General features: G+C 52.0%; 4 protein-coding genes across 6 annotated transcripts in view; 2 read left to right on the forward strand and 2 right to left on the reverse strand.

Annotated features, from left to right (window-relative positions):
* Nucleotides 1-152: 152 nt before the first annotated feature.
* Nucleotides 153-8572, forward strand: RNF215 (ring finger protein 215). The gene is made up of 10 exons (XM_026860012.1): nucleotides 153-289; nucleotides 530-601; nucleotides 679-764; nucleotides 1380-1434; nucleotides 1746-1850; nucleotides 1986-2102; nucleotides 2178-2315; nucleotides 2517-2619; nucleotides 2757-2954; nucleotides 8464-8572. Exons 2-9 carry the CDS (start codon nucleotides 530-532, stop codon nucleotides 2777-2779), a joined length of 699 nt encoding a protein of 232 aa, XP_026715813.1. The 5' UTR covers nucleotides 153-289; the 3' UTR covers nucleotides 2780-2954; nucleotides 8464-8572.
* Nucleotides 2968-26701, reverse strand: part of LOC113486268 (coiled-coil domain-containing protein 157-like) — a 29436-nt gene continuing 5702 nt past the window's right edge. Inside the window, exons 2-9 of one of the 2 annotated variants that reach the window (XM_026860009.1) lie at nucleotides 8391-8887; nucleotides 7985-8062; nucleotides 7449-7639; nucleotides 7031-7198; nucleotides 6076-6244; nucleotides 5472-5611; nucleotides 4578-4651; nucleotides 2968-4084 (exon numbers count right to left, since the gene is read on the reverse strand). In XM_026860009.1, coding sequence (XP_026715810.1) covers nucleotides 3640-4084; nucleotides 4578-4651; nucleotides 5472-5611; nucleotides 6076-6244; nucleotides 7031-7198; nucleotides 7449-7639; nucleotides 7985-8062; nucleotides 8391-8887 — 1762 coding nt within the window. In that variant the 3' untranslated portion in view covers nucleotides 2968-3639. Of the gene's footprint in view, nucleotides 4085-4184; nucleotides 4506-4577; nucleotides 4652-5471; nucleotides 5612-6075; nucleotides 6245-7030; nucleotides 7199-7448; nucleotides 7640-7984; nucleotides 8063-8390; nucleotides 8888-26701 lie in introns of those variants that run through there. The other variant, XM_026860010.1, reaches the window with a different exon arrangement.
* LOC113486271 (coiled-coil domain-containing protein 157-like) lies at nucleotides 9461-11800 on the reverse strand. Of its 2 annotated transcripts, XM_026860015.1 has the most exons (4): nucleotides 11439-11800; nucleotides 10452-10623; nucleotides 10056-10305; nucleotides 9461-9929 (listed from the first exon to the last, which is right to left on the reverse strand). In XM_026860015.1, exons 1-3 carry the CDS (start codon nucleotides 11684-11686, stop codon nucleotides 10105-10107), a joined length of 621 nt encoding a protein of 206 aa, XP_026715816.1. In that variant the 5' UTR covers nucleotides 11687-11800; the 3' UTR covers nucleotides 9461-9929; nucleotides 10056-10104. The 2 variants fall into 2 exon arrangements, with proteins under 2 accessions (XP_026715816.1, XP_026715815.1); XM_026860014.1 differs by having other exon boundaries at nucleotides 9461-10305.
* On the forward strand, nucleotides 12011-26013 carry SF3A1 (splicing factor 3a subunit 1). The gene is made up of 16 exons (XM_026860008.1): nucleotides 12011-12200; nucleotides 14247-14359; nucleotides 16136-16340; nucleotides 17158-17415; nucleotides 17838-17912; nucleotides 18613-18763; nucleotides 19239-19432; nucleotides 20058-20175; nucleotides 20287-20472; nucleotides 20833-20954; nucleotides 21141-21383; nucleotides 22073-22283; nucleotides 23041-23195; nucleotides 24029-24130; nucleotides 24340-24411; nucleotides 25300-26013. The coding sequence occupies exons 1-16, from the start codon at nucleotides 12135-12137 to the stop codon at nucleotides 25399-25401; spliced, it is 2373 nt and encodes a 790-aa protein (XP_026715809.1). The 5' UTR covers nucleotides 12011-12134; the 3' UTR covers nucleotides 25402-26013.

The following is a 26701-nucleotide window of genomic DNA, read 5'->3' on the forward strand; positions in this document are numbered from 1 at the left end:
GTGTATAAGAGACAGGTCCTGTCCCCTATGCCACCCCAGCTGCTGTCCCCGTCCCTACACAGTGCCTGGCTCCCCAGGCTGCCCAGGGACAATGGAGGTGCTTGGGGTTGCCAAAACCCATCCTGTGCCTCCCCGCCACTGACGCTGCCATGTCCCCCAGGTAGGAGATGCGGAGCCCGAGCTGGGCGCTGCCGACAGCTGGATCGGGGTGGTGCCTGTGGGTGAGGAGCCAGCCGAGGCCCCCCGGGGCCCCAGGGAGGAATCCTTCACCGCCGCCGTCGTCAGCAAGGTGACTTCCTGCTTGGCCCACAGCGTTCACTGGCCACAAGCCCACAGGGCACCTCCTGGGGTGTCTCCTTGCCAGATGTGGGGGGTCCTGGCCTGTGGTTGGTGGCAAGGGGGTCCCTGACAGTCCCTCTTGGGTGCTGCCCGCTCCATGCAATGGGACAGGAGCTGAACGAGGGCACGGCCCAGCTGCCCGCCCTCCTGCCTGTCCTGCCCTTTGAGCCTGTGACCTCTGCCTCCGCAGATGAAGCGAGCCCTGGTACTGGGGGCGTCAGCCCTGCTCATCCTGGCGCTGAACCAGAACGCCATCCGGGAGGTAGGAGAGTCCCGGCAGCGGGTCCCCGAGCCTGTCTCGTGCCCTGCTGACAGCTGTTGCTTTTCTCTCTGGTGCAGCTGGATGTTTCCCAGCTTCTTGCCAAGCCTGTGATTGTGATCCAGTCCTCGGACAACGTCACCAAACTTCTGGGAGCACTGCTGCGGTATGGGCTGGGGCAGTGGGAGAGGCTGGGCGAGAGCTGTAGCTCTGGGCCGGGTCCTGTGACAGCCAGGAGCTGCCCAGGGCAGGTCTGTCCCACAGCACATCGGGGCTGGTGTCAAGGTTGTGCTATGCAGGACTGAGACACGTGTTTCCAGGGAAAGTTTGAGTCACATTCAGCCCTTCCTCAGGGCCTGAGCCCTTCCGTGGGTCCCCACACAGTGGTAGGGGCTGACAGTGGCCTCGACCAAGATCTTTAGGGCTTAGTACAAATTAGCCAGACGGGCTGAGCATCAGCATGACACCGGCATCCCGACGCCTGCAGTGTTAGGACTCTCTTGGTCCTTACACGTGGTAAATCAGTGTCACTGCTGCGGTGCCACAGGTGGGGAAATTTGAGAAGGACTCGGGTTGCTCAGAGGGCTGGGCACAGCTGGGAAGGGGGAGTCTCGCTGTCACGCCCCTGTGTGTTCTGCTGTCCTCAGCGGCCACCCTTGCCCGTGGCTCAGTGGGGCTGTCTGTCCCTACAGGGAAGGGGGTGCTCCTTGGCACTGGGGTGCTGCTGGCCAGATCTTTCTGTGCCCACGGGATCAACACTTTTCTCATCTTTTGCTCACAGGGGGCTCCGGGCTACAGCAAAGATCACGTACCAGGCGGTGCTGCTGGAAAACCTGGTAAGTAGGTCCACCGCCACCTCTTCCTCCTCCTCCTTTCTCATGGTAAGAGGGCAGGGGCATGGCTGTGCCTGTCCGGTGGGGAAGCTGAGCTGCAGGGAGCAGGAGCCAGATCCACGAAGGCTGTTGGAGCTGCTGCTGCCTCAGTTTCCCCAGAGACTCGCTCTCTGGGAGTGGGGCAGCTGGCAGCCGCCAGCAGTTCCTCCTCCCCTCGGGCACGTGTGATCCACCCAGCGCGCCGGGTCCCCCCCGGCCTCAGGCAGCGCCGTGAGCCATCGCGGCCACCAGCAATGCCGTTTCCTGCCTTGCAGGGAGTGACCCTCACCCTGTGGTCAACCTGCGGCCTCTCCCGAGGGGGCCTCTATGGGGAGTGGCAGGGGGTCATCTGCACAGGGGAGAACAGCTCACAGGTCCAGGTACGTGCACCAGCTCCTCACGTAGCCGCAGTTGGCGTGGGGGCAGCGGCGATGGTGGGGCTGGGAGCAGAACGGGGGTCTCTGGTTGGCCCCCCTGCCGTGGTTCCTGGCTGCCCACCAGCACTGTTCCTGCAGAAGTACCTCCAGCAGCTGTGGAACACCATCCTGCTGATTGCCCTGCTTCTCTGCACCGGGGTGATTGTGCAGGCCCAGCGGCAGTCGTGGCAAGACCTGTCAGAGCAGGATGCTGAGGTGGGAACATCTCCGCTCTGCTTCTTGCTGGGGAGGCCAGCAGCCGGGCTCTGACCCTCTGCTCTGCCTTCACAGCTGGACCTGAAGCAGCACATTCGGCGGCGTCTGTCAGCATTGAAAACCCGGCGGTACCATCCTGGCAAACCGCTCCGGAGCCGGGTCTGCGAGATCGATAGCTGTGCTGTCTGCTTGGACCAGTTTCACAAGAGCCAGGTAGGGACTGGGGGGAACTGGTGCTGCGCTGGGAGGCCTGGAGCCTGTCCTGGCCACCATCTGGGGCCCCCTGTGCTCTTGCCATCCCTTTTGCTGCCCGGGGTGAGCCTCCCCGTGCTTGCTGGGGCCGGGGTGTCCCTGCACCATGGTCAAGTCCTCGCCCGGTTCTGCTTCTGTCTGCCCCTGCTTCTCTCCGTGCAGTGGCTGCGGGTGCTGCCCTGTTCCCACGAGTTCCACCGGGACTGTGTGGACCCCTGGCTCCTCCTGCAGCAGACCTGCCCTCTCTGCAAGCGCAACATCCTGGGTGAGAGCTGCACCAGCACCTGACCGCGTCCTCCCACCGCCACAGGGAGCGTGTTTGTGCTGGGGAGAAGGGCTGGGGAGGAACCGGAGCCCCGCAGGCTCCCCTGTGCGATGGCCCTCCATCCTTCTCCCTTCCAGGGAACTGCCTCACTGAGAGTTAGCCAGCCCGACGGACGCGCTCCAGGGACAGACCCACCGCTGCTCCGGGGAGAGGGAGGGGGGCAGGGGGTGCTTGGCAAGCAGTGCTCGCTGCCGGAGTGGGTTTGGCACGGCTGTGCCCGTCGCAGTGCTCAGCCCTGCAGAGAGTGAAGGACCTCGGGGCTCTCCCTGCTGGGTGTGAGTAGAGAGGGGGGGGGGTCCAGGTGGCCAGTGCTGGGGGGCTGCGGGAGCGGGTGCTAGTGAAGGAAGCTACCGGGGCACCCATGGGTGTAATGGGGTGGGGGCACAGAGGCTGGGAGAGCCCTGGTCCGGCTGCACTCTCCCCACTCATAGTAATTTTTCTAAGTCTCTTTTTTGTTCCTGTTTGCTGGTGGCCGTGGCAGAGTGGGCAGAGCCCAGCTTGGGGCTGCGGCTTGAACCCCTCTGCGCCACGAGGGGACAGGGGTGTCAGATCTGGGTGGGGGGCTGCTGGGCGACCCGCCACCTCACCGCGGGAGGGCAGGGGGGTTGAACACTTTATTTATACTAACTTATTAGAAAGGACGACACAAGTCAGCTGCAGAGACCAGACACGGGGCTGCTTGGAGCAGACATGGGTGTACCCTCACCAGCTCCTGCTCCATGTGGCAACCGGAGGCTGCGGGGCTGCAGCATCGCACACGTACGTCTATTAAATACAGAGCAAGGACAAGCTGCCGTGTCTCATGTTGGGGCTGTTCCCCGAGGCTTGGGGGTTTGGGGCCAGCCTGTGTGGGCAGCTTGGTGCTCCCCAGCCCCTCTGGGCACTCGTGGATGTTGGCAGCACGGGGAGAGCCGCTTTCCCAGGCTGTGGCTCTGGCAGCGAGCTAAGCGTGGCTCATGCTCATCTCCAGCTCTGCCTTCCTCTTCCAAGCAGCGTGGCCCCATCCCAGCTGCCTCCTGGGAATGCTTTTGGCATGAGCTCACAGGCTGTGCCCAGGCCTTGTCTGGCTGATGGCACGGTCAGAGCTGGGCTGGGGACTCCAGCAGCAGCTTTGCACCAGGCGACCAAGCTCCAGCACCCAGGAACATCCCAGGCCGTGCTCAGCTGGCTCTGTGGGGCAGCTCTCTGGGGCAGCTCTGCTCGCCCAGGGAGCGTTTCCCCTGGGTCAGCCAGCCCCATCCTAGGCCCTGCAGTGGGACTTCTCCCAGGGCTGCTCTTCAGAGGGAGAAGAGAACGGGCCACACCAGCCCAGCCCTCGGCGCTGTCACCCTGGGTTTTACCCCAAACCACAGCGTTGTCCAGCAGAGAGGGACAGCAGGGGGAAACTGCACCAACCTGTTGGGTGCTGCAGGAAACAAAGTGCAGCCACGGCGGGAGGGTGGCTGGTAGCTGAGCCCAGGTCTCCCTCAGAGAGTGGCTTTCCCAAGGGAAGGCGCCTCAGTGCTGCCCAAAGAACAGGTCCCGAGGTCCCACAGGGCAGGGCAGCTCATTGAATGCTTCACTTCCACCTTAGTCTCAAGAACGTTTATTTGAGGTGGCCACCGGTGCGGTGAAAGGGAGGGAGACGTGCTCTGCCTCTCCTGGGTGGCTCGGGGTGGTTGAGCCCCAGCCCCGCAGCCAGGAGCGGGAGGTGGGGTCCGGCCTCGCGCAGGGGCTCTGCCGAGAGTGGTTTTAAGCGCCGGTTGCTGGGAGGTCGCTGCCGGGCCTCGCCTGTCCAGACCTGCGGCCCCACGCTGTCCCCGCTGCTGCCTCGGCTGCTCGGCTGCCTGCGGGGGTGGCAGTGGTTAGAGGGGAGGAAGAAGAGGGAAGCTCCCCAGCTCCTTCCTCTGCGTTCCTACCCTGCGCTCTGCCGGCCGGCCTCCCTGCAGCGGTGGCTGCCAAGCTGAGCCCAGAGCTGGGTCTGTGGGACAAGCTGCAAAAGAGAAAGAGGGGGTGAAACTTCCACCCTGTGTGTTCAGCTCCAGCCACACCCCTCAGCCTCTGCCCCCGGCAGCCCTCACCGCTGAGCTGGTGGCAGTGGCACGGTGACACAACGGCCACCGTGGGAGCTGGGAACCAGCCCTGGGCACCTCGGCCAAGGTGCTTTCCCTGCCAGCAACAGTTAAACTGGACTGATCTGGTGGCACAGTAGAGTCCTGGCACACCGCAAAACCACAGAGCTGGTCTAAACCTGGGGCTGAGCCAGTGGGGCTGGCCCAGGGGAAGGGCGTTGCAGCCCTGCCCGTGCCATTGGCCCCCGGGGTGCCAGTGACCCTCATGAGCGGCCCCTGGCCACAGCCTGGTGCAGGGGCCCACCTGGAGTGGGGCTGGGGCTGGCGGCTGCGAGCGCCGTGTGTGCTGCAGTGCCCCAGCATCGGCTTGGCCACTCTGGCTTGGGAAGTATCAGATGGGAGCCTTGAGGTTGAGATGGGCTCCTGAAGGCAGGATCAGGCCCTGGGACAGAGGAGGATCACAGCCTTTGTGCCCTTCTGGGAGTGGTTTTATCCAGCTCAGCCCGGTGCAGGCTGGGGAAGCAGCTGCTGAGGAGCAGGGGACATTTTGTGAGGAGCCCCACGGCCTTTTGCTCCCAGGAGCCTTCTCTGCAAGGGTACCTAACTAGGGAACTGGTCCCCAGGGGATGTGGGACAGCACCAGGGGCCACTGGGTGGGCTCGGGGTATGCAACACCCCACTGGCACGTGCCCTCCTCTCCCTGGTGGCACTCAGCTTGCCCAGGCTTGAGTGCAGCCTCACCTTCAGCACACCCTGCTCAGCAGCTGCCTTCACCTTGGCTAGCGCAGACCTGAGCCGCATGTTCTCCTGCTCCAGCATGCTGATCCGGAGGCTGTTGGCCTTTAGCTGCTTCTCCATGTCCTCGGTCAAGCTCCCGGTGCCTGCAAACAAAACACAACATCCTTGCAGCAGGAGGCAGAGCTCTGCCTGCTGCTGCCTGCCAGCTTGGAGGTGTTGGCAGCCGCCCTCCTGCCTCCCAAGCAGTGTGGCTGCCTGTTGGAAAGGAGCCTGCCCCAACCAGGCAGCACCACCACAGCCTGGGAGGTGGCAGCTGGGATGCAAAACAGTGCCAGCAGAAACTGTGAGGGAAAAAAAAAGCTCTTCCCATGCCCTGGCCTTGATTTATTTCCTGGCCTAGAGTGGGGTAAACAGCACTCACACAGGGAGGCATGTTAAGGTAGCAGCAGCTTAGCACAGCCCAGGGCCTGAGCCCTTCCTGGCTATTAGTGGGACAAAGTGTTGTGCTGGCATGTCCGGGGCTGGCACGATCCTCTGTGAGCTCTGGGAGACCCCAAAGGCACAAGCCCACTGCAGGAAAAGCAGACACTGCTGCCCACTCCCTTACTCTCAAAGTGTGTCTCAGCGGGTATGTGGAGCTCAGGGAAGAACACCAGGAGCCTCTCCCTCTCCTTCAGCTCCTGCAGCTGCTCCTCCAGCTTGGAGACGTTGGCCTGCAGCTCTGAGACAGACTGCTCCAGGCTCAGCTTCTCCTGCTGCAGCGTGTCCAGCAGCTCCTGCATGACACAGCAGAGAGGGGGTGAGGTTCACAGAGCGCAGATCTCGAGGCAGTACAGTCTGGAGGAGTCAGACTGTATGTATAAACTTAGGACTTAGGAAGTATTTATTTGCAGAAAGGGCTGTTGGGTGTTGGAATGGGCTGCCCAGGGCAGGGGAGGAGTCCCCATCCCTGGAGGGGTTGAAGAGTTGGGCTGACCCAGCGCTGAGGGATGTGGGGGAGTTGGGAACGGTCAGTGTGAGGTTAATGCTTGGACTGGAGGATCTTCAAGGGTTTTTCCACTCTAGAGGATTCTGTGAGTCCCATGGGAGTACTCGGTCCGTCACCCCCCCTTCCCTACGGAAAGCTCCCCTCCCTTTCCTTGTGTGATAAGGATGTCCCATGGCAGTGGGAAGTGGGCAGTGACAACGTGCAGGGTCTCAGCCGTAAGGTCCCTGTGTGTGGTGGGAGCAACGGCACCGACCACAGAGTGTGGTGTGTGTCCAGGAACAGGCATGCTGGAGGCACGGGAGCAGCCTGAGGAGTCGCTTCCTGCTGCTCCCCTCTGCCCTGACTGTGAGGAAAACCGGCCGGGACTGGGGCAGAGGGACCTCCCCAGGGGGAGACGGCCACGAGGCAATGGCACACCAAGTCCCCTCCTGGGAAAACTCTGGCTACAGGTGGGGGACAGGGCAGCGGGTGGCTCCTGCCACCCCCATGGCCCAGCTGTGTCCCACCCCAGCTGCCCCCGGGGAGCCCCACTCCTGGCAGCACCCCCAGCTGCGTGCTGGCTGCCAGCGCTGACCTGCTGCGCCCGCAGCTGCTGCCCGCTCTGCTCCCGGCTCTCCTCCAGCTGCTCCGCCAGCCTGGCCCTGTCTTCCTCGGCCTCTCCCAGGCTGGCCTGCAGCTCCTCGCGCTCCTGGTCCAGGCTGTCGAGCTGCTGCAGCAGGACCCTCTGCTTGGCCTGCAGGGACTGTACAGGACAGCGAGCTTTACACCGGGCAACGGCTGAGAGGGCAGAGAAGGGGCGTGGGGCAAGGAGGGCTCAGCCAAAGCTGTGCAGCCAGAGGGTGAGCTCCTCGGGGCTCAGCACCACAAGTGGGACCTCTGCACCGTCCCCTCCTGCACCCTGGCTTAAGGCCAGGCTGCAAAGAAGCCAGCCTGAGCTCAGCCCCAGAATGCCGTGGGGCTGCAGAGCGGGGCAGCAGCAGGCCCGGCCATACCTCCTGGTGCCTCAGCATGCTCTCCACTTTGGCCTTCTCCTTCTCCAGCTGGGTGGTGGTGGCACTCAGCTCCTGGCCCAGGCTCTCCTGTTGGCCAGTGAGCAGCTGCACCTTCTCCTCCAGCTCCAGCACCTGGTTCCTGGACACCATCGTGGTCCTCATCTCCTCCAGCAAGGTCGTCCTGGTGACCTCTGGGGAGAGACACAGCACCTTTGGCCCAGGTAGGGGGAGAAGCTCCCAGGTGAGATGTCTTTAGGGAGCCCTACACCCTCCACAGACCCCAACAAGGGGGTGACAGGTCTGACAGGAGGGATGCAGCCCTCTGAATCTCCACCAGTATCAGCACAAGCCCACTCTGGCGCTAGGTGATGTTGGGGCATTGCTATGGAGGAGGTTTGTCCTCTGCCTGTTCCCACCAGCGCTACACCTGACCGATTCTGGGGGAGCCGGGTGCTACGTGGGTACAGAACACTCGTGAGATCAGAGTGAGGCTGGGGGAGAGATGTCCCAGCTGGGTGAGCCCCAGGGGTCCTTACCCAGCTCCTGCACAGCAGCCTGCTTCCCAGCCAGCTCTTCCTTTAAGGCGGAGAATTGCTCTTCCAGCAGAGCAGCTCCTAAATCAGCACAAAACCCCTACTAATTAAACAGCTCCTGCAAAAAAAAACTAAAACAAGGAGGCAGCAAAGGGCCACACCAAAGCATTTTTCATCCAGTGACTGTATCGTGCCATACTTCAGCAGGGAGGAGGCAGTGAAAGGACATGGACAACCAGCTCCTGCTGTCTGGGGTTAGTCTCACAGCAGGGAAAAACCCCCAGCACCTATAAAAACCAGTGGCAAAAGCCCTGCTCATGGTGGTGGGACCAAGATTTGACCACGGACTCTGTGCTTCTCCTCCAAATACCCACAGGCCTGGGAGGGGATGCTGGGAACAGGGTTTTACCTTTCCGTAGGTCATCCTTATCCCTCTCCAGCCTAGCTACAGCCTCTAAATACTCTCTGTTCTTTACTTCCAGGTTCTGCTCAGCCTCTCTCCTCTGTTGTGCTTGGGTCTCCTTCTCTGCCTGAAGCAACCGGGTAAAGTCCTCAACCTGTTTCTGCAGCTTGTCCTTCTGTTTCTCCGACTCTTCTAGCTCAGACTTCAGAGGTTTGACCTGCTGCAGTAGCATCTGGAGGTGTTTGCCGATCCGTGAGAGGTCCTTGCTCTGCTCGGAGGCCCAGTAGCTCATGTCTATTGCAGAGAGGGTCCTTTTCTCTGTGGTCTCCTCCACCATCTCCTGGAACCTGCTGAGAGCTGAGGGGATGTTCTGGCTCTGGCAGATGCTGGTGATGGCTTTGCCGACCTCGCGGAGACTGGCCTGGGCACTGTCACAGGTGTCACAGGGCCCCTGAGGTGACCCCGTCGTCTGCGTGGGGACACAGCAGCTGCTTTCATCTCTGCTGGGCAGGGAGCTGCCCACCGCATCACCGTCTGGTGCATGGACACTCGATGACAGGCACAGAGAAGTGGACTGGGAAACTCTTGTGGAAGTTCTTAACTCCAAAACGTCAGGCAAGCAGTGTTCCAGGCAATCCTTCTCAGGTTGCCCAGCCTGGGGAGGGGATTGTGGTGTGGGGATCTCCTTCCTGCAAGCTGCCTTCTGGTGGAGAGAGCACAAAAACAGGGCCCAGGTCAACAGTCAGCTGCAAATCATAGGATCACAGGATGGTTTGAGTTGGGAGGGACCACACAGATCACCTAGTTCCAACCCCACATGGCAGGGACTCCTTCCACTAGCCCAGGTTGCCCAAAGCCCCGTCCAACCTGGCCTTGAACCCTTCCAGGGAGGGGGCAGCCACAGCTTCTCTGGGCAGCCTGTGCCAGGGCCTCACCCCCCTCACAGGGGAGAATTTCTTCCTTATATCTAATCTAAATCTCCCCTCTGTCAGTTTAAAACTGTTATCCCTCATCCTATCCCTACAACCCTTGACCAAGAGTCCCTTCCCCCTTTCCTGTAGCCCCCTTTCAGTACTGGGAGGCTGCTCTAAGGTCTCCCTGGAGCCTTCTCCAGACTGAACATGCCCAACTCTCTCAGCCTGTCCTCACAGGGGAGGTGCTCCATAAGAGCCAGATACAGAGGTGTGAAGCATGGGGACAAGGCATCAGCACAGGCAAGGTGCAATGAGGGCAGTGAACCCTCCTCTTGGGAGGACAGAAGTTCCCAGAGCTTGGAGGTGGACAAGCGCTTGAGTTCCCTGTTTACTATGCTCCATTACAACCGAAACACATGGCTAACAAGAAAAATGAATTTGCTTCCCACTTCCTGATGCGGGGTACAAGGGAATTGAATTTTTACAAGCTGCCAGGCAGTCACCACTGTTTTAGTGGAGCTGTGGTTTCACAACAGGAAGCCTCAGCAGTTAAACCTGCTCTGTCCTTTCCTTCACACCTCCTGCACTATCTCCTGGTTGAGCTAGATGAATTATTGTGAGACTTTTCCATGAGAAGGATCATTCTGGGGAAGAAAAAAAAAAAAAAAAAAGCAGGAGAGGGGCATAGTTTGTTTACCACAAATTATTTCACTTTTATCACAAATTATTTACTGATTTGAGCCAGCTCAGCTCCATAAATAGTGGGGTTGGCAGAGCTGCACAGGCAGCATGCTGGCAGGAGAATATTATTCCAAGCAATAAAGGCAACCAGACTTAACCATCCTGAGATCCTGGTGGAGGCCTGGGGGAGGATGGATCCAGTAGCACAGCTGGGAGCGGTGGTCAGAAGAGGGAAGGGACTCAGGCAGAGAGGAGACAGTGTGGGACAGATGTGGCCTGTCTGACACATGGGTCAGCACTTGGAGGGTCATGAGCCAGGAACTCATCTGGCGTGGACACTGTGCATATCACAGGGTGTCCCCAGGAAGGACCGTGATCTCAGCATGGTCCAAATGCCAGGGGGTGAGGCAAGGGCCATTTCCGTGACCCCTGCACTCAGCTCATGGGGTGTCAGGGCCCACAAATGTCCTACCTCAGCCAGGAGCTGCTGGTAGAAGGCCCCCAGTTTCAGCATGCTGAACCAGTACTTCCTCACTGTCAGCCCCATGGACATGCAGGGTCCCACTGTCTGCGCTGGGGGGATGGCTCGTGCACTGAGCAGGTTTTCTGTGTAGCCCGTGAAGCTCTGAAGCAGCAGGAGCAGCCTTTTTCAACAGAAATGAGCAACAGAGTATTTGTAATGGGGAATGGGCCCATGGTGATTAACAGTGGTGAGCCTGAAGGGCCAGTGCCAAGGCAAGGGAGGTTGTCCCCACTCCCCACCCCCTGGACAAAGTGAGTTTGGCAAAGGAAGGTATCAGTGCCTCGTGACCCCCCCCCCAGGTCTGAATCATTCCATGGAACAGTATTTGGTGGGATGAGAATCCTTCTGCAGCTGACAGGATGCAGGCTGTGCATGCTGCTGGCAGTCAACCTCTTCCAAAGCCTGCAGTTAAGCTCTCACGAAAGATTTGGAACACCCACACTGCCAATATCAAACTCTAATTGTTAGGGCCAACAGCTCTGTGGGAATGGCTCATCTTTTAAAACAGAGTCATATTTATTGCACTCAGATTGCAAAAGGTGCTTTTGCCTCCCAGGCCGGTAGGTTCAGCTGTGTCTGAGTGTTTCCAAGGTTTCAGGGGGGCAATTTAACCAGTGTGCCCCCATCTGCCCATGTGCCCTCAACTCCCAGGTAGAGCAGCAGCTTGCTCTGCTCCTTTGCAGCCAGCATTTGTGCAGGTAGCTCTGAGCAAGGAAAGTAGTTGGGTTTTAAAACTCAGCATAGAGCTGTAGAGCATGAGGATGAGGTGCCAGCACACTGCTCATCATGGAAACGTGGGGAAAAAAGCATCCAAAACACTTGGTCGTGTTTGACAGGCTGGAAACACAACCATCCCCTTCCCTCTGGAGGAAGGCGCCACTCTATCGGGCAAGCTTCTTTTAAGAGGGGTGGTTGGGGCTGGCTTTGCCTTCTCACCTGTCTATCACCAGCTCCAGCAGCACCACATGGGAGTGCTGGGTGAATTCGGGGTCGTTCTCAGTGTAGCAGTACCGCTCCAGCAGTGCCGCCAGGTCCAGGTCACAGGACACTTTATCGGGGAACTTCCAGGAGGGGAAACGCACGGCCCCGGCCCGGGAGGAGACGTCGGCGATGGCTGCCTGCAGGTCCCTCAGGTCGGCCCGCAGGCTGTCCATGCAGCCGGCGTGGCCCAGCAGGTGCGCCATGTTGCTGAGGCCTCTGGGCAACAGAGGAGCCACCGGGCCGCGCCAGGATTTTGTCCAGAGATGCGGCAGCGGAGACGGACGCGCCCGCGCAGCCGCCTGCTGCTATGGCAACAGCGCAGGCCACGCCCCCAGTGACCACGCCCCCAGCGCAATGGTACGCTCCTCCTGTCCCTCCCCCTCCTGCGGGGACCCCCCCCTTGCCGTGACCTAATGGTACGTCCCGAGGCGCATGCGCACTGCCCCACCGCCTCCCGCGGCTGGGCGCTAGCCCGCGGTCTGCGCATGCGCCTGCTCGTGGCCGCACCGTCACTTCCGGCGCGCATGCGCAGCGCGGTGCCTGAGGCAGCCATTTTGTCCGTCGCAGCATCGGTTTCCTTCGGTTCTCTCTTGTTTCGGCCTAGGAGCGGCTCCGGTGGGGAAGCGCTCCCCGCCGCCCCGAGGGAGCATCATGCCGGCCGGACCCGTGCAGGCCATGCCTCCGGCGCAGCCAGCGCCCCCTGCGGAGAGCAAACCGGTGCGGGCCGCGCGGGCGGGGGGAGGCCGTGCTGAGGCGGGGCTGGAGCGCGGGGAAGCGGGGGTCGCTACGGTTATTTTGCTGTCTGGCATCTTATGCTGATCCACTTGTGTTGGGTTGTTTTTGGCGGGTGGGCAGTTCCGGCCTGCTGTTTGCTGCTGATTCCTGTGGGCATGGCCCGCAGCTCCCCGTTCATCTGCCCTCAGCCTGCTGGGGGGGCGGGCGCTACGCACGGTATAAGGCCGAGTCCTCTCCTGGAAGCGGCCCAGGGTTGTGAGGGTTTGCTGTAAGGTATAGGAACAGCCCTGCGAACGGGAAAAACGCCTGGAAAAGATTAAATACACCCGTCCCAGTGTGCTTGAGCAAGCGTAGCAGACCCATGTTTCACAATACCTTCCCTGGTTCTCTCCTGTCTCAGCCACATTCACCTCCGAGAAGCCTCTTCCCGGCATGGAGATTCAGCTGCGGTGTAGCTGGAGCTGCTGTCCTGGCTGCATGCCCCAGTAGTTTCACACACCAGCATCGGCACTTGTGCAGGCATACAGCAATCCAGTGTAGGGGGCTGGACTGATGGAAAATCTTGGGTGATTGGTCCAGCTAATGCAATCAGGAGGACCAGTTTGTGTGGTTCCCCCCCAAAAAACCCAGTGACTTGCATACGTATAAATTAGCAAGGCAACTGAGTGTCACAGTTAAATAAAAACATCTCTCAATCATGGTGTTGCCTTATCCTTTAGCTCCTTGATATGATTTGTTTGGAGGGAGTGGAAATGAAAATAAAAATATTTATGACATGTTTCTCTTAACACACTTAAGGTTGTATTTGACTCAGTTATTAATTAAAAATAATTTTAAAATAATGTATTAAGGTTGTATTTAACTCGAGCATTTTCTGCCTTGGGCTCTCATTGGATTTTGCAGAGCTAGTAGTTTTACTGGTATTTTAAAATTTCCCTGACTATCCCTGTTAATATTATAATTTCCCAGAGACCTGTTCTCTTTTATAACAGCTTTTCCTGTGAAAGTTGCTTGGTGAGGAAAGAAGAGTGACATCCTTAGTATCCTGCAGAGAGCAGCTTCTGGTCTTGCCAGAAGACAAAGCTGTCCACAGGGAGGGTTCTGGGATTTTAGTTTGGATCCTTCTGTAATATCAGTGAAAAAAATGCCCTGCAGAGATTTTCTCTATGAAACAGCTTTTGATACAATCACAATACGATTAAAAGCTATGTTTTGTTTAATTTTATTTAATATGGATTCTAGTTTCTTGTAGTCCCACAGGCCTCTAGGAATGTTCATAACTTTCAGACCTGTTTAGCGATGCTGAGTTATTCCTAGATGTGGTATTGCAGACATACCCTGTGCTGCCTCTTGGTTTGGTATTTATAAACCTACTCGGGGTCAAGGCTGAGATAGTAAAAATGCCAGGAAGGCTTGTTTTGGCTCCTGTGGAGGGTTCTTCCTTGTCTTGCTGTGCCTGGCCCTGCAGTGGGTGCCCTTGACAAGAAGACAAACATTATCTCCCACCCTAAGAAGCTGAGGAATTTGTGGGACAGGTGATGCAGATTGTTAAATCAGGGCTTTGTGTCAGGAAAAATTCAGTAATTGGGCTTAGGAGAGCAGACTGTCCTGTGTACCATTTGGAATACTTAATTCTTATGTAGTATTCATTAAGAACAGGATTGCAGAACAATTTTTTAAAGGTGTGTTAGAATTGTTACTCTCAATGTAGACAAGGAGATTAAGAGAGGAGAAAGATGAATTTTCCAACTCAACCACCTGAAAACAAGCCTATTCTGGGTTTGCAGCCTACTGGGCCATTTTTCACTTCTGCTGCTGATATATAGTACATTACTCAATATTATTTGAAGTTCATTCTCCTGTTTTCAGCTTTGATTTAGGGTATTTGAATTTGTTATCTTGACTGATTGTAAATAGCACAATGGTAGATGTCTTCTTGTGCTGCCACCTCTTCACCTTTTGAATAGTTGCTGTGCGTTGGCAGTACAGAGGACTGTATATATCTGTATATATACATTTTTGTTACAGCCAGAAGAGGAGCCAAAAGAGGAAGCAGCACCAGCCAAGCCTGTAGTAGGAATTATTTACCCTCCTCCAGAGGTCAGGAATATTGTAGACAAGACTGCCAGCTTCGTAGCCAGGTAAATGCCACTGGCCTGGTCTTGTGTTTCCTGGGATTTTCATGCTTAATCTCTTCAGTGCTAATGTCTGTGCAGCTCCAGAAACTGAAACAGGTCACAATCCTGTGACTTTATGTGAAGGATTTTAAGGTTTGAGTCTATGCTGGTGGGACTGTGGAAAAGAAAACGACAATATTGTGCTTAAGAGGTGTAAGACACACATTGCTAGAAAAAACGTGGTAGTAAATAAAATGAAGCTAATGACAAAATCTATAGCATGTGCTGCAATAACAAGGTAGCAGTTCCTGTTCTGAATATTCTGAAGGGGAAGCAAAATTCCAAGTATAAAGGGAACCTCGTTACAGGTGCTCCACTGAGCGATGAAGCCAAGAGCAGTTATGGGTGTGTTTCACAATGTGTAGGCACATGTTAGGTGATGAACTTGCCAGGATGAGGATGCTCACTTGCTTGTTGAGCCTGAGGTTAAGTCCTATCCCTGGTTGTGTACAGCAGCTGGGATGTGTTTGTCCAAGCTTTGGACATCTCCCTCTCTCCCCTGAAAGCCAGAGGGAGAGAAGTGCACACCTCCAGAGAGCAGTCCAATCCTCTCTTAGGATAGATGAGCTGCCCATCATGTGTGGGGTTATTTTTCCACTGTTGACTGTAGCAGATGGATTAGCATGAGATGTCAAACTTAGGGGAGGAGTCTAAAAGTTGAATAAATTTTACTCATTTGGGCTTCTTCCATTTGCCCGATGTCATTGTTCTGCAAGTACAAGCTGTTAGTGCTGTGTGGGCCATCTTCCTCTCTTTTTTAATGCTTAAGTATTTCTGGCTGTGTTAGCACTATGTGAGGCTTTAGAGGACTGGATCTTGGTCTTCCTGGCAGTGGTCAAGTGGCATAGGAGGTAAATGCTGCTCAGCTGGCTGTGTGAATTCTTAACCTTCATGGCATCCAGACTGGCTGAACGCTGCGTGCTCTCACCTCACAGAAATGGAGTGGTTATTGCTGTGGGTTTAAGGCAATTAAATGCTGGTCTACTCAAAGACACTTAATTATATAACTAATCCCTAAAATGCTACCAAGGAGCACTGGCTTCTTTTGAGGGTAAGGAAGGGGCTGTGTTTATCCTTTGGTATTGCAAAGACCTCCTCTTGCGAAGGAGTATCTGAAGAAGACTCGGAGGTAACCAGAGAGTATGAAGAGAAGCATGCAATGGCAGCTGTTAACATCCTCAAACTACCCTGAAATAAACAGCTTGCACTTTGGATGGAGGAATGGACGTTACCTGAACTAAAACTTAGGGTTCTCCTCATTTCAACGCTCTGGTGTGGTCAGTCTCCGCCCAGGCTTATAGTTACCTCTGGTTTTTAACTTATATGAACTTTCTGGAAATGAAACTAGTCCTAAAAGCTTGTTAATAGACCAGATAACATTGGTCTAGTGAGTAACTTGTAAGCTTCATCCAGTAAACTGTCAATACAGTAAATGGCCTTTTGTTTGTGTCTAGCCAAATGAGGTTGTGGAACACTTGTGAGTGTGAGATTTTAGCTGTCTTAAGAAATATTCACTGTGAAGCATTGCAGGCATTTGCCCTAATACAGTGTATAAGTTGTGCATGTACAGCTGGCTGCTACAGTGGGTGTGTGTTACTTAGAGGTAACTTCCTTCCGTGTAGGAGAGAAAATTGTCTTCTGAGGGGCTGATGCATCAACACATCTTACCATGAAAGAAACAGACATTTGCGCTTGAGTTGATGCCCATTCACCTAAACAATTTATCTTTTTTCTCCGCAGAAATGGTCCAGAATTTGAAGCTCGAATTCGTCAGAATGAAATAAATAACCCTAAGTTCAATTTCTTGAATCCCAATGATCCTTACCATGCATACTACCGGCACAAAGTCAGCGAGTTCAAAGAGGGTAAAGCACAGGAGCCCTCGGCTGCTATTCCCAAGGTCATGCAACAGCAGCAAAGTGCTCAGCAGCAGCTTCCACAGAAGGTAAGTATTCCTTTTCACTTTGTCTGAGAACTTGGCTTCTAACCGGTTGCATTGCATCCTGATGTTAAGCAGGATGTCTGAAAGACAAGGCAAATGAAGGAGCTCTACAATTGCAAAAAAGGCAGCACTGAGAGGCTTAGAATTCAGTGTCTGGGGCTTCATTTTGATGCAGATCTGCATCCCCCATGTGCTAGTAACTCAAAGTCATGTGTGAAAGAGCCAATATATTTGTTCTGCTTGGTCCATTTTAATTACGTTTAGTTGCATATTGACTGATATGGCAGTTACACTAGTGATCGCTCAGACTGTATGAGTTTAGGACTCCTGCCATAGGCAGGCTTTTAGAACCCCTTGGAGTTCAGTTTGGGCATATTGCATGCGCTGTTTTGTAGAAACATTTCCTTTTTTTTCTGCCGGAAGGATCAACTTCCTCTTAAAATGTGGAGTACAAAATGTTACTGATTTTAAGTTGTGCCTTTATGCGCACTTGATGGGGAAAGTACACAGACTGAGTCCAAGTCTTTTACAAGCTCTGCATAGCCAGCAGTCACATTGTGTGGTATTGACTGTCCAGGGGGATTATAGCAAAGTTCTGGTAGTTTCCAGTTTTGTTGGCTGTTGGAGCAATGTTGTTTTAATAATAGGCCTAAATACAGATGTCCGGATATATACCCTGTGGTACTAATTTTTTTAGTCCTTGCAGCTGCCAGGATATCTAGACTGATGCTTTCCTGCAGCAGCTGAAGGAAAAATGGGTTCTCCCAAGTTAAGGGTTTCTTGAGGGCAGTCACTGATCTGTCGCCATTCTGTTCTGCAGGTGCAGGCCCAGGTGATCCAGGAGACCGTCGTTCCAAAAGAGCCACCTCCAGAGTTCGAGTTCATTGCAGATCCTCCCTCAATCTCAGCCTTTGACTTGGATGTGGTGAAGCTCACGGCGCAGTTCGTGGCTCGGAACGGGCGGCAGTTCTTGACTCAACTGATGCAGAAAGAGCAGAGGAACTACCAATTTGACTTCCTTCGCCCCCAGCACAGTCTCTTTAACTACTTCACTAAGCTGGTTGAACAGTACACGAAGGTACTCCTGGCAGTTCGCCTGTCGAGTTGATTTTTTCAGCAGCTGTACTGATTTTTGAAGATTACTGCAGCCCTACAAAACAGCCAGACTAGAAATATGTGCTGGTCCAGGAGTCCATCCTTGAAATAACACTCTTTAAGTAGTGTAGATATATTATACCATATGATGTTGGCAGTGTGCAGAGCACTGAATGCAGTGGGCTGTTACAAGTTGTGGGTTTTTGAATATGGTGGGTAGTTGGAAAGGCAAGAGTGAATATTTTTAAGTGCAAGTGTGAGCAGCAAGAGAGTTGCAATAGAATAAATCAAACATAGCCCCAGGGGTCTATTGATATTTTTATTAGTGTGGAAAGAGAATAATTGTTTTTAAGGATACTATGGCAAAAAGAATTGTCACCAACTGTCATGCAAAATATGTTTTAGATCTTGATTCCACCAAAAGGCTTACTCCTCAAACTCAAGAAGGAGGCTGAAAATCCCAAGGAAGTCCTAGATCAGGTATTACATGAAAAATTTGCAAACTTGCTGAAGCATTTCAGTTATGTTTTGAATTTTTTCTCTTGTTTCTGACTTACTGGCAGCCAATATACAGAGAATAAAATGGACATGTCCCCTGTAGTCACTTCAATACAGGGTACTCAAGCTTATCTTTAAACCAGCAGCTAGTGTTAGTACTGGGGAACTGGGGATTGTGGCACCATAGAGACATAAATACTGCATGACACCATTTCCAAGCACTTTACAAAGTAGAATGTTTCTCTCTAAGACAACTCCACCATGACACCTCCATCACTTGTAGTCCTTCCAAGCTGTTCTTTATTACTTTGACTTCCATCTTTGTCATGAAGACTGCTTTTGCTGTGGGGAGGTGACATTACAGTGTTGGAATGAAGTGTCTGTGAACTGTTTGTTGGCTGTGAATCTTCACTGATACCTGAGTTATGTCATACCGGGATGGCTTGGTCTTGGCTCAAGAAGTTTTCAGTTCCAGCTTTAGAAAACCACTTTACAAAGCTGGTGCAGTACATTACTCAATAGGCAAGCCTGTAGTTTCTAAACAAAATACGAGTATTTCTTTGTTGTGCCAGGCCTAACTGCCCTGAAAGGGTTGGTAGCGTAAACTTTTAGATGCTGTAGAGATGACTGTGGTATGTTTCTTGTCTGACATTTGGTTTGCGCTTTACATCTGCTTGTGCAGGTGTATTACAGAGTGGAGTGGGCAAAGTTCCAGGAGCGAGAGAGAAAGAAGGAAGAGGAGGAGAAGGAAAAGGAGCGTGTTGCTTATGCCCAGATTGATTGGCATGACTTTGTGGTTGTCGAAACAGTTGACTTCCAGCCCAATGAGCAAGGTACTGAAGTTAACCATTGTAACCTCTATAAAATTCTGCTTCCTTTGAGTAGGGGCTATGTCCTGAAATGCCATATTTAGACAGACAGTGGGGTTTACAGCTGCACGCCCTTCAAAGGTGAAGGGGAAAGCCTTCTAGTGAGAGTGTGCAGGACTGTTTTTGTTTTTTTTTCTGGAGTCAGTAATGTTCTCTTTGAACAAAGTCCAGGACTGCGCCAGTGTCTGCTTTTCCACTTCTACCAGCATAGTAGAACTTGTCCCACTTTCTAGTAGTGCTTCCACTTCATCTTCATGTGTCATGCTGATGTTGGTCCATGTAGACTCTTATCTGTTCACTTTTATATACTTTGTCCCAGGAGATTTTGATGCCACTGCTTTGTAAAGAAACTGCTTTTAATTCAGGAAACTGATACTTCTGTCTATGCGTTGAGCCACAAAATGGGATAGAGAAACAGAAGCTGTTTTCTTCATTGTAGGGAATTTTCCTCCTCCCACCACTCCAGAAGAGTTGGGAGCTCGAATTCTGATCCAGGAGCGTTATGAGAAGTTTGGGGAAAGTGAGGAGGTAGAGATGGAGGTAGAGTCAGATGAGGAAGATGAAAAGCAAGAGAAAACAGATGAGCCCCCAGCCCAGCTGGATCAAGACACACAAGTGCAGGATATGGATGAGGTAATTAACCACTAGAATCAGTGTTCCTTTCGACCCATGAAGTTTGTGTGGTTTACGATGCCCTTCATTTTCACTGTAAGAAGTTCCTCAGTTTTTTGAGAAAATGAGATTTCCTTCTGAAGGAATTTCAAAACAACCCATTTCTGCTGGAATATGGTATTTTTAATGTTTGCCATGACAACACAGTTTCCAAGAGAGAAATCCAGTAATTTTGTCACCTAATGGTGTGGATTTTATACTGCTGTGATCAAGCCTTTTGGGCTTTCTTCTGCACAGTCTGGAGCACTGGAAGATGACTCATTTTAGACTCTTCCTCTACCCACTCTTTGTAAGCTGTTTTTCTGGTAACAAGGAACAAGAGCATGGTTAACCGTAAGCCCCTGCTTGCTGTGCTGTGGTAATGTGGAAGCTGAGGAGTACTCGCTTCCTCTTCTGGTTCCACTGAGTTTCTGAATCATGATTATCCAGAGGAACCGCTGCATCATAGGTGTCCAGAGCCTGTTACTTTGAAGCTGCATGATCAGTTCTTCCAGCACTGCACAGAATATTTATGCCTTTCTCAAATTGTGTTTGTTGGTATTTGAGTACAGGAACTTGGTTACAATTATTTTTTTCCCTAAATAAGGGCTCAGATGATGAAGATGAAGGTCAGAAGGTTCCTCCTCCTCCAGAAACCCCGATGCCACCACCTCTTCCTCCCACGCCGGATCAGGTCATTGTGCGGAAAGATTATGATCCCAAAGGTAAATCAGGGTGACGAAGAAAAACTTTTTCTTCCTGAATAGTCACAAAAGCATTTGTTTCTAGGCTACGTTCTCTGATGTGTTTTTAACAATGCGGTTTTGTTTTTCTAGCCTCAAAACCATTACCACCCGCCCCAGCTCCAGATGAGTATCTTGTTTCCCCCATCACTGGAGAGAAAATTCCTGCCAGTAAAATGCAAGAACACATGCGAATTGGTCTCCTGGATCCTCGATGGTTGGAGCAGCGTGATCGATCTATACGTGAAAAGCAGAGTGATGATGAGGTCTATGCCCCAGGTCAGCCTGAGCACAGCTTGCAAACCAGACTTGCTAGATGGGTTTTTTTGATGAACTCCTAACACACCCCCTTATTCCCCCCAAATCCCACCAATAAGGACCATCTTAAATGTAGGGTATGGTGTGGTGTCCTTATTGTACTGATCTTGTGGATACATCAGTCATTAGTACACTGAAACCTTTCTGTAAATTAAAGGCAAGAGCATTAGCTGCTGCTGATCAGCCATCAGTTGCAGTCTCTTTCGGAAAAAAACAGCATTTGGCCATTAGGTACCAAATAATTTAAAGATTAACAGAAGCTTGATCATGTTTGACTTTGATTATACTACTTGAGATAGGAATTTCTCTTCTGGCCGGCAGGTTTGGATATTGAAAGCAGCTTGAAGCAGCTGGCAGAGCGCCGTACTGATATCTTTGGTGTAGAAGAGACTGCCATTGGTAAAAAGATTGGTGAAGAAGAAATCCAGAAACCCGAGGAAAAGGTAGAGTGGAAGCTGTGGGATATATTTTTTTTTTAACGTATTCCTGTAGTATTATGAATGCTCAGAGAGGCAGGAGTCTCTCTATTGAACTTTGTTCTTGCTGTAAAGCTGCTCTCTTGATTTATTTGCAGCTTGTGTTGCAGCCTGGACAGACTGCAGTTAGTCTGATTTATTTTATCCTCTCAGGTGACCTGGGATGGCCACTCAGGCAGCATGGCCCGCACACAACAGGCTGCTCAGGCCAATATTACTCTCCAAGAGCAAATTGAAGCTATCCACAAGGCCAAGGGACTGGTGCCAGAAGATGACAGCAAGGAGAAGATTGGTCCCAGTAAACCCAATGAAATACCCCAGCCACCCCCTCCTTCATCAGCATCAAATCCTCCAGCTAGCGCTCAGCCTATCACATCTGTGCCTCGTCCACCCACAGTAAGTGTTTGAGCTGCCAAAAGCAAATGGCTGTGGCTGTAGTTAATTAGAAGGGAGTCCTGATGAAAGTCAAGGGTTATAGCAGCAGGGCACTCGTTTAGAAACAGATTTTAAGTGAAGTTTCCAAATGACTGTTAAACCATCAGAGGAACCCTGTTGAACTTGTTAAAAATGGAATGTAAGATTTAAGTGAAGCTCTTCATCCTTAGAGGTACCAAACAGACTTAATCAGCTGGGCAGAGGAGGAACCTGGGCAGTGAGATCTTGAGGAAGGGAGTGTGGCTAACAAAGGAATGGGTGGGGGCATTTTTTTAGGTGTAAAAAGGCATGACACAGAACAAAAGTAGCTGCAGGCAAGAAACGTTCACAAGTGACTCACTTGCCCAGTGTTTTTGCCCCAAGGGTTCTGCTACATGACTCTGAAATAGCTCCTTCTTTAAGATTATGTGGCCTGTGGTCTGATGCCTGAGTGGTGAGAGAAGGAAGAACTCTGTAATCTGCTCAGGAGGCTTCTGTGCCCGTTTACGGGCAGCTTGGGCTGGCCATAAGGGGGGCTCGCTGAGCTTCCCAGCAAGTCTTTGGCCAGCAGAAACCCTCTGTGCATTGCCCTGGTTGTTCTAATCAGGATTGTGAACAGTACCGAGCATTTCTGCACGTACCAGCTAAGAAAAATTACCCTCTCTCTCCAGATGCCCCCTCCCGTTCGTGCTGCTGTTGTTTCTGCAGTTCCGGTCATGCCTCGTCCCCCGATGACTTCCGTGGTCCGTTTGCCCCCAGGATCTGTCATAGCCACCCCCATGCCACCAATAATACATACCCCGCGCATCAACGTCGTCCCCATGCCACCCTCCGCCCCGCCCATCATGAGCCCTCGCCCGCCTCCCATGATAGTACCAACAGGTCAGTAACTTCAGCTTTTTTTGGTTACTTGTCAGCTAATTCCTGTATAGTGTGGGCTGGAGCTCTGATTCTTTTGCCCTTTTCCACCTCTGATAAGGTTCACAATCCCAATTACATGCCATTAAGTCCCATCAGTAAGAATTTTGGGGTGTTTGATGCGACTTACCTAGCAGTACTGCTTTTGGGCTCAAGACTCCTGCAGTGTGAAATACAGAGAATTGTCTCACCCACTTTCTATCTGTGTCCCTGGGAGCCTGCCCAGGTGAAGGTTAAAAATCTGCGCTGCTTTCCAAAAGGAACCAGAGTAAAGAGGCATTGCCAGAACCTCACTGGGTGTTACAGCTTGTTGCTGCCGCAGGAGGAAAAGCTGTTGTCTGGCCCCTTTCCTCATAGCAGCTTTGTAGAGTGAGGTGCTTTTAAGTTGAAAGACACAACGCAAAAAACAATTCTTCCAATTTTTTTCTTTTTTAAATCGAGGTGCTGGCACTGCTGTGTGCCAAACTGAGAGCATTTTCATTTTTGCAAGATCTGCAGGAAGCTCTTATGCAGCTTGTTGTCTTTTCCTGGACTGTTTCCCAATATATCTCCTAACGTTTGAAGTTTGAATGTTACTGTTGGTTGTGTTAACTTCCTCCATGTATTGTGGCATTTATTTTCAGCCTTTACTGGTCTGCTAAAAGATTTTGTGTTAAGGGAGTGGCTGCTGTATACTCAGTGGATGACTACAGGTTGTGTTATATCACCCATCCCATTTCAGCATTTGTTCCTGCACCTCCCGTGGCTCCGGTTCCTTCCCCAGCACCGATGCCTCCTGTTCACCCACCGCCACCGATGGAGGATGAGCCAGTCTCAAAGAAACTGAAGAGTGAAGATAGCCTGATTCCAGAGGAGGAGTTTCTGCGCAGGAACAAGGTGAGTGTGTGGGCTGACTGCTTGTTGAGAAGCGCAGAGTCACGACCCCGCTGGGCTGTTCAGCCTCCTCCCCCCATCCAAAGGGGATGTAAAGCTGGTTCCTACGCAGAGGGCAGCTGATGTACTTCAAGGGAGCAACTTTGAGATGGCTCCTCCCTACCATCATTCCTGAGCAAGCAGCTGCTTTGTATTTTACTGGAGAGAGCAATGCAGTGCTACACACAGATGTGTAGTAAGATAGTACTGTAATTAAGGGCAGTGAGAGGTAGGCTTATAGTAATGTAAAGAAGACCTAATGCTGCTGATAAGCTTTTAAGCAGAGGATTGCTAAGATGGAGATGCAAGGAGATTTAATATATCAGTGTCAGCATGATAGTGTGGTAATGTGGTATATCCCATAACAACATGAACTAAATGTTAGACTGAACTCCTTCCTGAGGAGTGCCATCATTGTGGATTGACTTTTAAGTGCTTTAAGATGTATGGTTTCTCTGGACATCTGCACAGAGGAGTTGTGCAGTCTTTGTTTAATGCTTCATACGTTCACTCTGTAAGACTGTGAGTGCATGTGATGCTTGGTAAATGGCACACAGACGGAGGGGCTAATGAGAGAAAACCAACTACATGTTTTATTTTGGTAGCAGTGAAGTAACTTTCTCAGTGTTGAGGCAAATATGTTTCTGTGTGTTCCCTGAGAAGTTGAGATATGTGGCTAGTTTTGGAAATAATTAATTTGTCTGCTGCTGTGTGTCTATAAATAATTTGTCTGTTGCTCTTCTATCATACTCCTGAGCTTCCTTGCCTGAAAGAGATGTTATCTTTGTTTCCTCTAGGGTCCAGTCACAGTCAAAGTCCAGGTTCCCAACATGCAGGACAAGACAGAGTGGAAACTGAATGGCCAAGTGTTGGTGTTCACCCTGCCGCTCTCAGACCAGGCATGTAGCTTATTAACCTGGCCTCTACCCCTTCTTGTTGTGCTGCTGAGTTTCTTTGCTTTGGGAACAGCAGTTGACCTGCATGGCAGGAGCTGTAAGGCTCTGGCTGTTCCCCATGCCAGCAGGGTTTGTATGGCTGGCGGAGCAGTGCTGCCTGTCCCTACAGTTGGGGGGAAAAAAGCCTGAGCAAGCTTTTTGTTTCTTCCTAGGTGTCTGTTATAAAGGTTAAGATCCACGAGGCCACAGGGATGCCAGCTGGGAAGCAGAAGCTGCAGTACGAGGTGGGTATAAGCCCTTCTGATGCTGTTTGTTACTTCAGTGCTTTCTCACACATGAACTGACTTTTTACAAGAAAAAGTTGTAATGTACCTCCTGAGATGGGAGGAGCAGAGGCAATGTTTTTCCTGTCTGTATAGCACGCCTGGTTACAGAACTGCACGCTGTTACAGCAGGGCAGGCCTTTAATAGGTGGCATCAGTGGATCTTCACATCATCACTGCTGCAGATGAGTCCTCCGAGCTTGATGGCTTTCCCTGAAATCTGCCAGTTATTTTATTGGGGGGTTTTGACATTTAAATGCAGCACTCTGCTCCCACTGATCTGTCGTGTGTGCTCTGGAAGGTGGGCGAGAGTGCCCTGAAACCCTGGCAGCTCTGAAAAGAATTTCTCAAAAAAAACCCAAAAGGGAAGAGATCTCTCTCTCTCTTCCTCTGGAGCCTGGAGCTGTTAGAAAGGCGCTGTTCCTTTTTAATAACTTGGTTCCAGTCGTGCATATGCACAGGCACAACCTGCTGTCTAAGCAGTGAACTTTGTGCACTTATCTCCTCAGGAGTTCATCTGTGGGCAGATACTGCGTTAACCCTTAGCAAGAAAGGAAGCTTATTTTTTTTAAGGAAAAAAGGAGGGGTGTGGAGGGAAGTGGAGCCTAAATAACTTCACTTGTTGTGGTGACCATCTTTATATGTTTGTTAGAGGTATATAGTGTCTATTGTCCATTTGTACTCTTGCATCATTCCCATTTTACCCACTTCCTCTGGTGCTCATCTTCCGAGACATTGGGAACTCTCCAAGGTTTTTCAAAGCCAGGAGGGCTTCATCTGTGTGGGGCTTTGTGGGAAGGGAGCATTAAGATTTCTGCTGTGACTGTTTTTATTTTCTCCTCTCCTCAGGGTATCTTCATCAAGGATTCAAACTCCCTGGCTTATTACAACATGACAAGTGGCTCTCTGATTCACCTGGCACTCAAAGAAAGAGGAGGCAGAAAGAAATAGGAGCCATGGAGCCCAGAGACGGCAACATGGCTGTGTTGCTACTTGTGTAACCTCAACCCTTTGAATCCTCCCAGCCTTTTAGGGTCTACTGTGACTGCCTGCCAGCTCTAGTTTGAAAAGAGAGACTATGAAACTCATGTTCTGATGAGAGGGGAAGTTGTTAGAGCCCTGAAATCTGTAGTGTAGTGACCTAGTCTGTAACTGCAGCAGCCTGTTAGTGATCGATGCTTCGCCGAGTGCTGGCTCTGTTGAATTCCCTCATGAAGCAACATTGAGGTCATGCCCAGCTTAGTCTAGATCCACCTTTGAGGGATTTACACTGACCAAGAACATCATCCAGCTGACTACAGTGCTCGCTGCTTCATTTAACCTTTTTCTAATCGAAAACTTCTTCCTTTTCAACATACTTACTAAGCCCCTTGTTCTTTCTCTGTCTCAGATTTCTCTGCAAGAGCCTCTTGCACTGACCCTGACTTGGAAATTTATCCTCCCTCAGCATGAGTGTACGTGGCTGTTGCCTGCGATAAAGGAGATCTGGGTCTGTGCACGCTGAACGACTTGTGCTTCTGTACAGCCTGTGATTTGTTTTAATAAATGCATCTTAGTGTGGGATTCTGTCTGTCGCAGCTCGTTCCTTGGGTTGTAGGTTTTATTAGATGGAGATGTGCTTGGCTTCAGCACGCTCAGATGGGTTGCGGGCAAATACATTAGGGTCTTGTAATTAGGTGGTTTACTATAGGAAATACTTTTATTTTCCAGGAAAGCCTACAAGAAAAGGGTTTTGTTAAAATTTCCCTGGTGCTATGCAGTTATTACTGAATGTAAAGCATGTATATATGAATGCTTATGTCTGTGTATGGGGGCAGACAGACTACTTTGAACTTAGTGAGAATTTTACTGGAAAAGGTGTTTTATGCTTTGTATCATGCAGCTGGCATCTCGGTTCTGGAGAGCAGATGGGTCTGGAAAACAGATTATTTCTGTGCCTTCAGTCAGAGCTGTGCTGTAGTTTGATAGAAACATAACAGAGCAAAGTTAATTGACAGAATTAGGTGCTGAGTAAGAGGTGGGTGTCTGTGATTTGGGTACCTCTTTCCTTTTGGGATAATCCAAAACCATGGATTTTTTTTTTTTTTAGTGGCATTACAGGAACATCCTGTTTACCTTTTTCTGTGTTTAGGGGAGAGAGCTGAAGCAGGAGGGAAGAGCCCACATCCCCATGGTGGGTGGGAGGAAGCCCTGTTGCTGTAGGGAAGGTGCCTGGCGCTGGCCCAGCCCAGGTGGCCAGCGGTCCCCCCCT

Source organism: Athene cunicularia (genome assembly GCF_003259725.1).
Source record: "Athene cunicularia isolate RWA chromosome 15 unlocalized genomic scaffold, athCun1 chr15_part1, whole genome shotgun sequence".
Taxonomy (NCBI): domain Eukaryota; kingdom Metazoa; phylum Chordata; class Aves; order Strigiformes; family Strigidae; genus Athene; species Athene cunicularia.